The sequence below is a fragment of the Pristiophorus japonicus genome, chromosome 19, assembly GCF_044704955.1.
Source record: "Pristiophorus japonicus isolate sPriJap1 chromosome 19, sPriJap1.hap1, whole genome shotgun sequence".
Classification (NCBI taxonomy): Eukaryota; Metazoa; Chordata; class Chondrichthyes; family Pristiophoridae; genus Pristiophorus; species Pristiophorus japonicus.
The window spans coordinates 410,818-425,318 of record NC_091995.1 but is presented as its reverse complement, the minus strand read 5'-3'; the positions used below and the strand labels follow the sequence as shown (position 1 = coordinate 425,318).

The 14,501-nt window shown below is 48.9% G+C and overlaps 1 protein-coding gene across 1 annotated transcript in view; it reads left to right on the top strand.

The window, feature by feature from the left end:
- The window catches only part of LOC139230322 (uncharacterized WD repeat-containing protein all2124-like), a 34,371-nt gene extending 20,083 nt beyond the window's left edge, over nt 1-14,288 (top strand). The window contains exons 6-8 of the mRNA XM_070862149.1: nt 1,135-1,215; nt 9,097-9,309; nt 12,619-14,288. Of these exons, the coding sequence (XP_070718250.1) occupies nt 1,135-1,215; nt 9,097-9,309; nt 12,619-12,738 (414 nt within the window). The 3' untranslated portion in view covers nt 12,739-14,288. The remainder of the gene's footprint in view (nt 1-1,134; nt 1,216-9,096; nt 9,310-12,618) is intronic.
- The last annotated feature ends 213 nt before the right edge of the window (nt 14,289-14,501 follow it).

Below are 14,501 nucleotides of genomic sequence, written 5' to 3'. Positions count from 1 at the left end.
ATCCAATGGTCAAGCGGAGCGGGCAGTCCAAACTATCAAACAGAGCTTGAAACGCGTGATGGAGGGCTCCTTGCAGACCCGGTTATCTCAGGTTCTACTCAGCTACCGGACGCGACCCCACTCACTCACCGGGGTTCCCCCGGCAGAATTGTTAATGAAGAGAGCCCTCAAAACCAGGCTGTCCCTAGTCCACCCGGATCTAAATGATCACGTGGAAACCCGTTAATACATGGACCACGATCGCGTGGCTGTATCGCGTGACATTGATGTAAACGACCCTGTGTTTGTCCTGAGTTATGGTCATGGTCCTAAATGGGTCACTGGCACTGTCTTGGCCAAGGAGGGGAATAGAGTGTTTATAGTCAAACTATTGAATGGACAAACATGCAGAAAGCATTTGGATCAGACCAAACTGCGGTTCACCGACAACCAGGAACAACCTGAAGAGGACATCACCATCATCGATCCACTAACACACACCCAACCAGCGATCGACCTCGCTGTCAATCAAGAGGATGGACCCACCATTCCCAACAGTCCTCAGACCAGCCGTGTCGCAGTGCAGCAATGGGCCGACCAACTCACCCATACTAGGGTTTGAACTCAGACGATCAACCAGAGACCCGGACCCATCTCAACTTGTAAATCATTTGTATCAAAGACTTTGGGGGGGGGGGGGGGGGTGATGTTATGTATGTAAACATTGTAACTGTGTAATACTTGCCACCAGAGGGCGCAACTGTTGGAGGCCCGAGGGTCACCTGCACACCTCGTGCGAGGGAGTATAAAAGGTCGCCTGCCATGCTGCTTAGGCACTCTGGAGTTGTGTTAGAGACTAAGGTCACATCAGTTTTAGCTCACAGTACTCAGTCTTGTGGAGTTCTTCCATACTAAACAGTTCAGGCCAATGGCAACTCACGCAACCATATCCCGCAACTCCCATGCATTTCCCCCCATATATATTATCTCCCCCCCTCCCCCCCCCACTAATATTCAGCCCATATATATATTGTTATCTCTCCACCCCTGCCCCATTGTTCCCATGTACATTGTCAGTAATCCCCCTTCCTGCGTTCTGAGTACGTCACTCCTTGGGATAAATATCTGTTACGGATGAATTCTCTCTTGACTCAGATCTGGGATAAGCGGATGGTGAAAGAAGCTCGAAGGTTCCTCAATGGCCCCCACATCTGTGGCCACGGCATCGACGTCAAGGTAAGCAGCCAGCGTTAAAGGGGTAAGCGGGTATTCGTGGCTCAGTGTCGCTCAATTGCTACCAGTGCCACGTGCTAGTCAGAGTAGGAATCGCAGGATAGCACAGATTAATACGTGGCTTGAGCAGTGGTGCAGCAGGGAGGGATTCAAATTCCTGGAACATTGGGACCGGTTCTGGGGGAGGTGGGACCAGTACAAACCGGACGGTCTGCACCTGGGCAGGACCGGAACCAATGTCCTAGGGGGAGTGTTTGCTAGTGCTGTTGGGGAGGGGTTAAACTAATATGGCAGGGGGATGGGAATCTATGCAGGGAGACAGAGGGAAGTAAAATGGGGGCAGAAGCAAAAGTTAGAAAGGAGATAAGGAAAATGGAGGGCAGAGAAATCAAGGGCAAAAATCAAAAAGGGCCACATGACAGAAAAATTCTAAAAGGACAAAGAGTGTTAAGAAAACAAGCCTGAAGGCTCTGTGCCTCAATGCGAGGAGCATTCGTAATAAGATGGATGAATTAACTGCGCTAATAGCTGTTAACAGGTATGATGTAATTGGGATTATGGAGACATGGCTCCAGGATGACCAAGGCTGGGAACTCAACATCCAGGGGTATTCAATATTCAGGAAGGATAGCCAGAAATGGGGTTGCATTTCTGGTTAAAGAGGAGATTAACGCAATAGTAAGGAAGGACATTAGCTTGGATGATGTGGAATCTGTATGGGTAGAGCTGCGGAATACCAAAGGGCAGAAAACGCTAGTGGGAGTTGTGTACAGACCACCAAACAGTAGTAGTGAATTGGGGATGGCATCAAACAGGAAATTAGGGATGCGTGCAATAAAGGTACAGCAGTTATCATGGGCGACTTTAATCTACATATCGACTGGTAGCAATACGGTGGAGGAGGATTTCCTGGAGTGTATAAGAGGGAAGAGTGACCATAATATGGTAGAATTCTTCATTAAGGTGGAGAGTGACACAGTTAATTCAGAAACCAGGGTCCTGAACTTATAGAAAGGTAACTTCGATGGTATGAGACGTGAATTGGCTAGAATAGACTGGTGAATGATATTTAAAGGGTTGACGGTGGATAGGCAATGGCAGACATTTAAAGATCACACGGATGAACAATTGTACATCTCTGTCTGGCGTCAAAATAAAATGGGGAAGGTGGCTCAACCGTGGCCAACAAGGGAAATTAGGGATAGTGTTAAATCCAAGGAAGAGGAATATAAATTGGCCAGAAAAAGCAGCAAACCTGAGGACTGGGAAAAATTTAGAATTCAGCAGAGGAGGACAAAAGGTTTAATTAGGAGGGGAAAATAGAGTATGAGAGTAAGCTTGCAGGGAACATAAAAACTGACTGCAAAAGCTTCTACAGATATGTGAAGAGAAAAAGATTAGTGAAGACAAATGTAGGTCCCTTGCAGTCAGAATCAGGTGAATTTATAATGGGGAACAAAGAAATGGCAGACCAATTGAACAAATACTTTGGTTCACTAAGGAAGACACAAATAAACTTCCAGAAATACGAGGGGACCGAGGGTCTAGTGAGAAGGTGGAACTGAAGGATATCCTTATTAGGCAGGAAATTGTTGGGATTGAAGGCCGATAAAATTGCTGGTCACAGGAATGTGGGAAGGGAGGACCTTGAGACAATCACTATCACTGGGGGGGTAGTGCTGGACAGGCTAATGGGACTCAAGGTAGACAAGTCCCCTGGTCCTGATGAAATGCATCCCAGGGTATTAAAAGAGATGGCGGAAGTTATAGCAGATGCATTCGTTATAATCTACCAAAATTCTCTGTACTCTGGGGAGGTACCAGCGGATTGGAAAGCAGCTAATGTAACACCTCTCTTTAAAAAATGGGGCAGACAAAAGGCAGGTAACTATAGGCCGGTTAGTTTAACATCTGTAGTGAGGAAAATGCTTGAAGCTATCATTAAGGAAGAAATAGCGGGACATCTAGATAGGAATACTGCAATCAAGCAGACGCAACATGGATTCATGAAGAGGAAATCATGTTTAACTAATTTACTGGAATTCTTTGAGGATATAACGAGCATGGTGGATAGAGGTGTACCGATGGATGTGGTGTATTTAGATTTCCAAAAGGCATTCGATAAGGTGCCACACAAAAGGTTACTGCAGAAGATAGAGGTACGCGGAGTCAGAGGAAATGTATTAGCATGGATCGAGAATTGGCTGGCGAACAGAAAGCAGAGAGTCGGGATAAATGGGTCCTTTTCGGGTTGGAAATCGGTGGTTAGTGGTGTGCCACAGGGATCGGTGCTGGGACCACAACTGTTTACAATATACATAGATGACCTGGAAGAGGGGACAGAGCGTAGTGTAACAAAATTTGCGGATGTCACAAAGATTAGTGGGAAAGCGGGTTGTGTAGAGGACACACAGAGGCTGCAAAGAGATTTAGATAGGTTAAGTGAATGGGCTAAGGTTTGGCAGATGGAATACAATATCGGAAAGTGTGAGGTCATCCACCTTGGGGAAAAAAACAGTAAAAGGGAATATTATTTGAATGGGGAGAAATTACAACATGCTGCGGTGCAGAGGGACCTGGGGGTCCTTGTGCATGAAACTCTTTTTGGAGTTCATCTGCAAAACAAAAAAACATTAAACGGTGCCACCCGACCTGGGTGACACTCCAGACATTTACAAGGCCCTTTTTTTTTTCCCCCCTTTTTTTTTTTGTGTTTTTCTTTTTTTGGTTTTTTTTTTGGGGCACTAAAATCACAATTTTCCCCAGTGCCCCCTATAAAAGGGAAGGGGGACACTAAAAGCACCGGCAATTAAAACAAATTAAACTTAAAAACGTAAAATCAAATTAAAATTTGGTTGCCGGGCGTGATGATGCACTCCAGTCCCTCCGGTGCCCACCTCTCGCGGAAGGCCGCGAGCGTACCAGTGGACACCGCGTGTTCCATCTCCAAGGACACCCTGGACCGGATGTAAGAGCGGAAGAGAGGCAGGCAGTCAGGTTGAACGACCCCCTCGACCGCCCGCTGCCTGGACCGGCTGATGGCACCCTTGGCCGTGCCCAGGAGCAGTCCTACGAGGAGGCCCTCGGACCTACCCGCTCCCCTCCGCACAGGGTGCCCAAAGATCAGGAGAGTGGAACTGAAGTGCAGCCAGAATTTCAGGAGCAGCCCCTTCAAATAATGGAACTCCTTGTGCATGAATCCCAAAAAGTTAGTTTGCAGGTGCAGCAGGTAATCAGGAAGGCGAATGGAATGTTGGCCTTCATTGCGAGAGGGATGGAGTACAAAAGCAGGGAGGTGTTGCTGCAACTGTATAGGGTATTGGTGAGGCCACACCTGGAGTACTGCGTGCAGTTTTGGTCACCTTACTTAAGGAAGGATATACTGGCTTTGGAAGGGGTACAGAGACGATTCACTGGGCTGATTCCGGAGATGAGGGGGTTACCTTATGATGATAGATTGAGTAGACTGGGTCTTTACTCGTTGTAGTTCAGAAGGATGAGGGGTGATCTTATAGAAACATTTAAAATAATGAAAGGGATAGACAAGATAGAGGCAGAGAGGTTGTTTCCACTGGTCGGGGAGACTAGAACTAGGGGGCACAGCCTCAAAATACGGGGGAGCCAATTTAAAACCGAGTTGAGAAGGAATTTCTTCTCCCGGAGGGTTGTGAATCTGTGGAATTCTCTGCCCAAGGAAGCAGTTGAGGCTAGCTCATTGAATGTATTCAAATCACAGATAGATAGATTTTTAACCAATAAGGGAATTAAGGGTTACGGGGAGAGGGCGGGTAAGTGGAGCTGAGTCCACGGCCAGATCAGCCATGATCTTGTTGAATGGCGGAGCAGGCTCGAGGGGCTAGATGGCCTACTCCTGTTCCTAATTCTTATGTTCTTATATGTTCTTCTTAATCATAGCCCCAACATAGTCTAAGGATAAGTGGTAAGCCATTTAGGACTGAGATGAGGAGAAACTTCTTCACTCAGAGAGTTGTTAACCTGTGGAATTCCCTGCCACAGAGAGTTGTTGAGGCCAGTTCGTTAGATATATTCAAGAAGGAATTAGATGTGGCCCTTACGGCTAAAGGAATCAGGGGGTATGGAGAGAAAGCAGGAAAGGGGTACTGAGGTGAATGATCAGCCATGATCTTATTGGATGGCGGTGCCGGCTCGAAGGGCCAAATGACAAACTCCTGCACCTACTTTCTATGTTTCTATGCTCCCTCCCTCCCTTCAAACCGTCTCTCCTCTGCTAAAGTCGTTTTAAATGGGCGACCCCTTATTCTGAAACTGCATTGGCGTTCAGAAGAATGAGAAGTGATGTTTTTGAAACATATTAGATGCTGAAGGGGCTGGACAGGTCGATGCAGAGAGGATGTTTCCCCTTGTGGGGGCATCGAGAACTAGCGGGCATAGTTTCAGAATAAGGGGTCGTTCATTTCAAACTGAGATGAGGAGGAATTTCTTCTCTCAGAGGGTTGTAAATCTGTGGAATTCACTGCCCCAGAGAGCTGTGAAAGCCGGGACATTGAATAAATTTAAGGTGGAGATAGACAGATTCTTGAGCGATGAGGGAGTCAAGGGTTTTGGGAAGCGGGCGGGGAAGTGGACCTGAGTCCATGATCGGATCAACCATGATCTCATTGAATGATGGAGCAGGCTCGAGGGCCAAATGGCTGACTCCTGCTCCTATTTCTTCTGTTCTTAAGAAGGCATATGGAATACCAGCCTTTATTAGCCAAGGTTTGGAATACAAGAGCAGGAAGGTTATGCTTGAACTGTATAAAACACTGGTTAGGTCACAGCTGGAGTACTGCGTGCAGTTCTGGTCACCACATTACAGGAAAGATGTGATTGCACTGGAGAGGGTACAGAGGAGATTTACCAGGATGTTGCTGGGACTGGATAATTTTAGCGATGAGGAAAGATTGGATAGGCTGGGGTTGTTTTCGTTAGAACAGAGGAGGCTGAGGGGAGACCTGATTGAGGTGTATAAAATTATGAGGGGCCGGGATAGAGTGGATAGGAAGGAGCTGTTTCCCTTGGCAGAGGGGTCAACAACCAGGGGGGATAGATTTAAAGTAATTGCGGGGAGGTTTAGAGGGGTTTGAGGGGAAATGTCTTCACCCAGAGAGTGGTGGGGCCTGGAAACGTAGAAACCTAGAAAATAGGTGCAGGAGTAGGCCATTCGGCCCTTCGAGCCTGCACCACCATTCAATATGATCATGGCTGATCATTCACCTCAGTACCCCTTTCCTGCTTTCTCTCCATACCACTTGATCCCTTTAGCCGTAAGGGCCATATCTAACTCCCTCTTGAATATATTCAATGAATTGGCCTCAACAACTCTCTGCGGTAGAGAATTCCACAGGTTCACAATTCTCTGAGTGAAGAAGTTTCTCCTCATCTCAGTCCTAAATGGCTTACCCCTTATCCTTAGACTGTGACCCCTGGTTGTGGACTTCCCCAACATCAGGAACATTCTTCCCGCGTCTAACCTGTCCAGTCCCGTCAGAATTTTATATGTTTCTATGAGATCCCCTCTCATTCTTCTAAACTCCAGTGAATAAAGCCCCAGTCAATCCAGTCTCTCCTCATATGTCAGTCCTGCCATCCCGGGAATCAGTCTGGTGAACCCTCAATAACAAGAACATCCTTCCTCAGATTAGGAGACCAAAACTGAACACAATATTCCAGTGTGGCCTCACTGTACAACTCCAGTAAGACCTCCCTGCTCCTATACTCAAATCCTCTCGCTATGAAGGCCAACATACCATTTGCCTTCTTCAGCACCTGCTGTACCTGCATGCCAACTTTCAATGTCTGATGTACCATGACACCCAGGTCTCGTTGCACCTCCCCTTTTCCTAATCTGCCGCCATTCAGATAATATTCTGCCTTTGTGTTTTTGCCACCAAAGTGGATAACCTCACATTATACTGCATCTGCCCACTCACCTAACCTGTCCAAGTCACCCTGCAGCCTTTTAGCATCCTCCTCACAGCTCACACTGCCACCCAGCTTAGTGTCATCTGCAACCTTGGAGATATTACACTCAATTCCTTCATCCAAATCGTTAATGTATATTGTAAATAGCTGGAGTCCCAGCACTGAGCCCTGCGGCACTCCACTAGTCACTGCCTGCCATTCTGAAAAGGACCCGTTTATCCCGACTCTCTGCTTCCTGTCTGCCAACCAGTTCTCTATCCACGTCAGTACATTACCCCCAATACCATGTGCTTTAATTTTGCACACTAATCTCTTGTCAAAAGCCTTTTGAAAGTCCAAATACACCACATCCACTGGTTCTCCCTTGTCCACTCTACCAGTTACATCCTCAAACAATTCTAGAAGATTTGTCAAGCATGAGTTCCCTTTCATAAATCCATGCTGACTTGGACCGATCCTGTCACTGCTTTCCAAATGTGCTGCTATTTCATCTTTAATAATTGATTCCAACATTTTCCCCACTGGATGTCAGGCTAACCGGTCTATAATTACCCGCCTTCTCTCTCCCTCCCTTCTTAAAAAGTGGTGTTATATTAGCTAACCTCCAGTCCATAGGAACCGATCCAGAGTCGATAGACTATTGGAAAATGACCACCAATGCATGCACTATTTCTAGGACTACTTCCTTAAGTACTCTGGGATGCAGACCATCAGGCCCCGGGGATTTATCGGCCTTCAATCCCATCAATTTCCCTAACACAATTTCCTGACTAATAAGGATATCCTTCAGTTCCTCCTTCTCACTAGACCCTCGGTCCCCTAGTATTTCCGGAAGGTTATTTGTGTCTTCCTTCGTGAAGACAGAACCAAAGTATTTGTTCAATTGGTCTGCCATTTCTTTGTTCCCCATTATAAATTCATCTGAATCTGACTGCAAGGGACCTACGTTTGTCTTCACTAATCTTTTTCTCTTCACATATCTATAGAAGCTTTTGCAGTCAGTTTTTATGTTCCCAGCAAGCTTCTTCTCATACTCTATTTTCCCCCTCCTAATTAAACCCTTTGTCCTCCTCTGCTGTATTACAAATTTCTCCCAGTCCTCAGGTTTGCTGCTTTTTCTGGCCAATTTTTATGCCTCTTCCTTGGATTTAACACTATCCTTAATTTCCTTTGTTAGCCACGGTTGAGCCACCTTCCCCGTTTTACTGGAACTCACGGCCTGAAAGGGTGGTAGAGGCAGAAATCCTCACCACATTTAAAAAGTACCTGGATGTGCACTTGAAGTGCTGTAACCTACAGGGCTACGGACCCAGAGCGGGAAAGTGGGATTAGGCTGGGTAGTGCTTAGTCAGCCGGTGCGGACACGATGGGCCGAAATGGCCTCCTTCTGTGCTGTAAATGTCTGTGATTGTGTGATTATGCTCAGCGACGGAGCTCCGCTGCGGGGACAGGCACGGACTGAGCCACCAGATGGGTCAGAGACGGAACTCCGCCGTGGGAACAGGCAGGGACTGCGCCACCTGATGGGCCAGTGACGCAGCTCCACCGTGGGGACAGGCACTGACTGAGCCACCTGATGGGCCAGTGACGGAGCTCTGCTGTGGGGACAGACACAGACTGAGCCACCTGATGGGCCAGTGACGGAGCTCCGCCGTGGGGACAGGCAGGGACTGAGCCACCTGATGGGCCAGTGACGGAGCTCCGCTGTGGGGACAGGCACGGTCTGAGCCACCTGATGGGCAAGTGACGGAGCTCCGCCGTGGGGACAGGCAGGGACTGAGCCACCTGATGGGCCAATGACGGAGCTCCGCCGTGGGGACAGGCAGGGACTGAGCCACCTGATGGGTCAGTGACGGAGCTCCACTGTGGGGACAGGCAGGGACTGAGCCACCTGATGGGCCAGTGATGGAAATTTCTGTGATTGTCTGACTGTTTCAGGGCAGCCACATCCTAACGGGGGCGTGGGTGGCCCGCAACGCCCTGAAGCTCTGGGACTACCGCAGCCTGCAACTGGAGAAGACCATCCCGTTCCCCCTGAGCAGGGGCCAGGGCGAGCTCCTGTACACCGCCATGTTCTGCAACAGTGACGTGGTGATCGCCGGCGGCAGTGGGACCCACAGTGCGCACGCCATCAACCACAAAACTGGTCAGGTAGGCCCCGCGGCCCCGCGCACACCCGGCCTGGGAGAGGGGACGTCACAACACAAGGAATAGGAGCAGGAGTGGGCCACACGGCCCCTCGAGCCTGCTCCGCCATTCAATACCATCATGGCTGATCTGATCATGGACTCAACTCCACTTCCCTGCCCGCTCCCCATAACCCTTCACTCCCTTATCGCTCCAAAATCTGTCTATCTCCACCTTAAATATATTCAATGTCTCAGCCTCCACAGCTCTCTGGTCAGAGAATTCCACAGATTTACGACCCTCTGAGAGAAGAAATTCTCTCATCTCAGTTTTAAATGGGCGGCCCCTTATCCTGAGACTATGCCCCCTAGTTCTAGATTCCCCCACGAGGGGAAACATCCTCTCTGTATCCACCTTGTCAAGCCCCCTCAGTATCTTATACGTTTCAATAAGATCACCTCTCATTTTTCTAAACTCCAATGAGTAGAGGCCCAACCTGCTCAACCTTTCTTCATAAGTCAACCCCCTCATCTCCGAAATCAACCGAGTGAACCTTCTCTGAACTGCCTCCAAAGCAAGTATATCCCTCCTTAAATACGGAGACCAAAACTGCACGCAGTACTCCAGGTGTGGCCTCACCAATACCCTGTATAACTGTAGCAAGACTTTCCTGCTTTTATACTCCATCCCCTTTGCAATAAAGGCCAATATTCCATTGGTCTTCCTGATCACTTGCTGTACCTGCATACTATCCTTTTGTGTTTCATGCACAAGAATCCCCAGGTCCCGCTGTACTGCAGCACTTTGTAATCTCTCCCCATTTAAATAATCATTTGCTTTTTTATTTTTCCTACCAAAGTGGATAACCTCACATTTTCCCACATTATACTCCATCTGCCAAATTTTTGCCCACTCACTGAGCCTGTCTATGTCCTTTGCAGATTTTTTGTGTCCTCTTCACACATTGCTTTTCCTCCCATCTTTGTACCATCAGCAAACTTGGCTACATTACACTCAGTCCCTTCTTCCAAGTCGTTAATATAGATTGTAAATAGTTGGGGTCCCAGCACTGATCCCTGTGGTAACCCACTAGTTACTGTTTGCCAACCGGGAAATGTCCCATTTATCCCGACTTTCTGTTTTCTGTTAGTTAGCCAATCCTCTATCCATGCTAATATATTACCCCCAACCCCGTGAACTTTTATCTTGTGCAGTAACCTTTTATGTGGCACCTTGTCAAATGCCTTCTGGAAGTCCAAATACACCACATCCTCTGGTTCCCCTTTATCCACCCTGTTCGTTACATCCTCAAAGAACTCCAGCAAATTTGTCAAACATGATTTCCCTTTCATGCTGATTGAATGATACTTTTCCAAATGTCCCGTGACTGCTTCCTTAATAATGGACACCAGCTAGCCAATCCTCAATCCATGCTAATATATTGCCCCCAAATGTGGGTAAGGATCGCAGTCTGTGTGTGGCATCCTGGAGCCAGGTCAAAGCAGGGGCTATCGGGGCGGGGGTGGGGGGGGCAGCGAGGGGTTAAGGAAGGTGCAGTCAGTTGAAATCCCCCTTCTCTGGAACGTTCTGAGCGGGCATGCAGAGAATGAGCGCGAGGGGGGGGCCGCTGGATTGGTTCACCGCTGCTGTCTGTGGAACCTGCGTCAACAGTCCAGCCGAGCTGACACACAGATCCAGTCCCACTAGGCTACGCTTGTAATGGCCAAGCAAGCTATTCAGTCATATCGCGATTGATTGAAGGAAGGCCGTTATCTCCTCCTGCCACACCCCCACCCTGGGGCACCTTGGGTGTGGTGTCAATACCGTCACCCACACCCCCTGAGCCAATCCCACTGCGCATGGTGAGTGCCCGTTAACAGCGAAGACACTCAACGGCTGAGCCGTACGTGGCAGGAAGGCGCGGGGTTTAATCCTGCGGGACAGCGGGACCTGGGGGTACTTGTACATGAAACACAAAAGGTTAGTATGCAGGTACAGCAAGTGATCAGGAAGGCCAATGGTATCTTGGCCTTTATTGCAAAGGGGATGGAGTATAAAAGCAGGGAAGTCTTGCTACAGTTATACAGGGTATTGGTCAGGCCACACCTGGAGTACTGCGTGCAGTTTTGGTTTCCATATTTACGAAAGGATATACTTGCTTTGGAGGCAGTTCAGAGGAGGTTCACTCGGTTGATTCTGGAGATGAGGGGGTTGACTTATGAGGAAAGGTTGAGTAGGTTGGGTCTCTACTCATTGGAGTTCAGAAGAATGAGAGGTGATCTTATCGAAACGTATAAGATTATGAGGGGACTTGACAAGGTGGATGCAGAGAGGATGTTTCCACTGATGGGGGAGACTAGAACTAGAGGGCATGATCTTAGAATAAGGGGCCGCCCATTTAAAACTGAGATGAGGAGGAATTTCTTCTCTGAGGGTTGTAAATCTGTGGAATTCGCTGCCCCAGAGAGTTGTGGAAGCCGGGACATTGAATAAGTTTAAAACAGAGATAGACAGTTAATTGAGCGATAAGGAATTAAGGGGTTATGGGGAGCGGGCAGGGAAATGGAGCTGAGTCCATGATCGGATCAGCCATGATCGTATTAAATGGTGGAGCAGGCTCGAGGGGCTGTATGGCCGACCCCTTATGTTCTGATGTTAATCCTGGTCTGCGACGAGTGTTACTGACGGCAGCAATGGGGAGCTCTGCACTGGGCCTCGCCACCCTGGGTTAGATTGGTGTTCAGTGACCCCGCCAGAGGTGGGCCTCTCGACACTCTGACACTTGAGTGACATCCCAAGACAGGGGTGGTGAGCTCTGGGACTGTACCCCAGCATTGAGGCAGCCCTCCATGCAGGCCCGGGGGAGGAAGGGTGGATGTTCTGGGCCGGAATTTCGGGGCATGGTCCTCTCAGAACATAAGAAATAGGAGCAGGAGTCGGCCATTCGGCCCCTCGAGCCTGCACCGCCATGCAATACGATCATGGCTGATCCGATCATGGACTCAGCTCCACTTCCCTGCCCGCTCTCCATAACCCTTTATTCCCGAATCGGTTAAGATCAAAGGTCACTCCCGGGACGGGAGGTGTCACTTTCGGGAGAAACAGTAAACGAGAGCGACGGACAGGCCAAACCCACAGCCTCGCTCCGAGTGGCTTTGATAGCAGCCTGGGCAGGATCGGCGAGGGGACAAAACAGGGGAAGGAGGGAGGGACATAACTGAGCTAAAATAGCCTTTCGATTCAAACTAGCTGTAGTATGTAACCGTTGGCGGGGACAATGCAGCAGACCTTACTGTTAACCTTGTGCTTCTGTTGCTTGCTTCTACCCCACAGGACCTAGGCGGGATCATGCTGGGCAGGAACACGGTGCAGGCTGTGGATAGTATCCTGGACGGGAAACTCTTGGCTGTGGCAGGAGTCAGTGGAAACTTGCACATCGCCGCTCTGTATTAGTCTGGTAATGACAGGGAGGTTCCCCCGCCTGTGGGCCCCTACCTGACAGACCCAGTCTGCCGGGGGGCCGGGGGAATGTGTATCACCCGATCGACAGCCCATTATCAGAAGCCACAAGCTGTGTAGGCAGAGTTGGCCCAAGATCTGCTCGAGGGCAACTGATACTCCACTGCCAGAGCAGTAACATCTCCCTGCGCCTTTCAGAAAGGCAGCAATCGTCGGGAATCCAGCCAAGGGGCCTCGCCAGCAGGAAAGCTGAGCCAGATCTCAGCTCTCTGCTGTCCCACAACCTCTCAGGGGGCAAGGCTGCAACAGGCACTTGTCCATGTGAAGTCAGCAAATACCTGCCAGTTTGGTAACCTCACCATTGCTGGAGGAAGGACAGTTAAAGCAGGGCAAACCTTTCTCCTCGTTTAAAATTCGCCCACTTCACACTGAACGCACTTCAGAAAGTAATTCTCTGATTGACATGGCCGCCCTCCCCATTACCAACATGGCCACCCTACCCATTACCAACATGTCCACCCTACCCACTACCAACATGGCCGCCTTACCCATTACCAACATGGCCATCCTACCCATTACCAACATGGCCGCACTACCCATTACAAACATGGCCATCCTACCCATTACAAACATGGCCACCCTACCCATTACCAACATGTCCACCCTACCCACTACCAACATGGCCGCCCTACCCATTACCAACATGGCCGCCCTCCCCACTACCAACATGGCCGCCCTACCCATTACAAACATGGCCATCCTACCCATTACCAACATGTCCACTCTACCCACTACCAACATGGCCGCCCTCCCCATTACCAACATAGCCACCCTACACATTACCAATATGTCCATCCTATGCAATACCAACATGGCCACCCTACCCATTACTAACATGGCTACCCTACCCACTACAAACATGGCCACAATACCCACGACAAACATAGCCATCCTACCCATTACCAACATGGCCACCCCACCCATTACCAACATGGCCATTCTACCCATTACCAACATGGCCACCCATGCCCATTACCAACATGGCTGCCCTGGTCAAACAATATTTCCATTGTACCTGACCGAGGATTGCCCACAGTTTTTGGGTATTTTACAGTCATGTTGCAACTTATACTTATTTGTACATGCCATTGTTATAATTTTATAAGAAATGAGGCTTTGCATTCCACCTTCCTTCTGGATCCATGAACTTTCAGAAACCCCCAACAACTCTGTGCTGGGAGCTGTCTGGGATTCCCCGGCGCGTTATATACCCTGATACCATTCACCCACACAGACTGATGGCCCTTCCCAAAGGCTCCTCGGTGACAGCCAGAAATTGGGAGGATGGCTGGGGTTGCAGCAGTATTGATGGACCATCGCTGGGTGTGGATACCTGGAGTGTCGGCAGTCACGGGTACCAGGATAGGAGGACAATCTCCACCCCTCGCTGGCTCACATGCTGTGAGCACCAAGTTTTCCCACACAGTCTCACTGTCATTGTGCAGCTTATAATGTTACCAATAAAATTGCTGTTTTGTTTGTGACTCTTTCCGTTTCAGTCTGACTTCAGTATTTTCACTGTCTCACCCAGGAGTAACTGTAGTCCAGCCTTAAATAACAAGGACACAGAGTACGTCCAGAGCTTCACACAAAAAGCATGACTATTTTCAAATACACAGCAAGTGTTGAAGCAATATTCATTGTATTGTGTTCCTAACACAGATGAGACTGCACACAGGGAGGTTAAAGAAACAGTG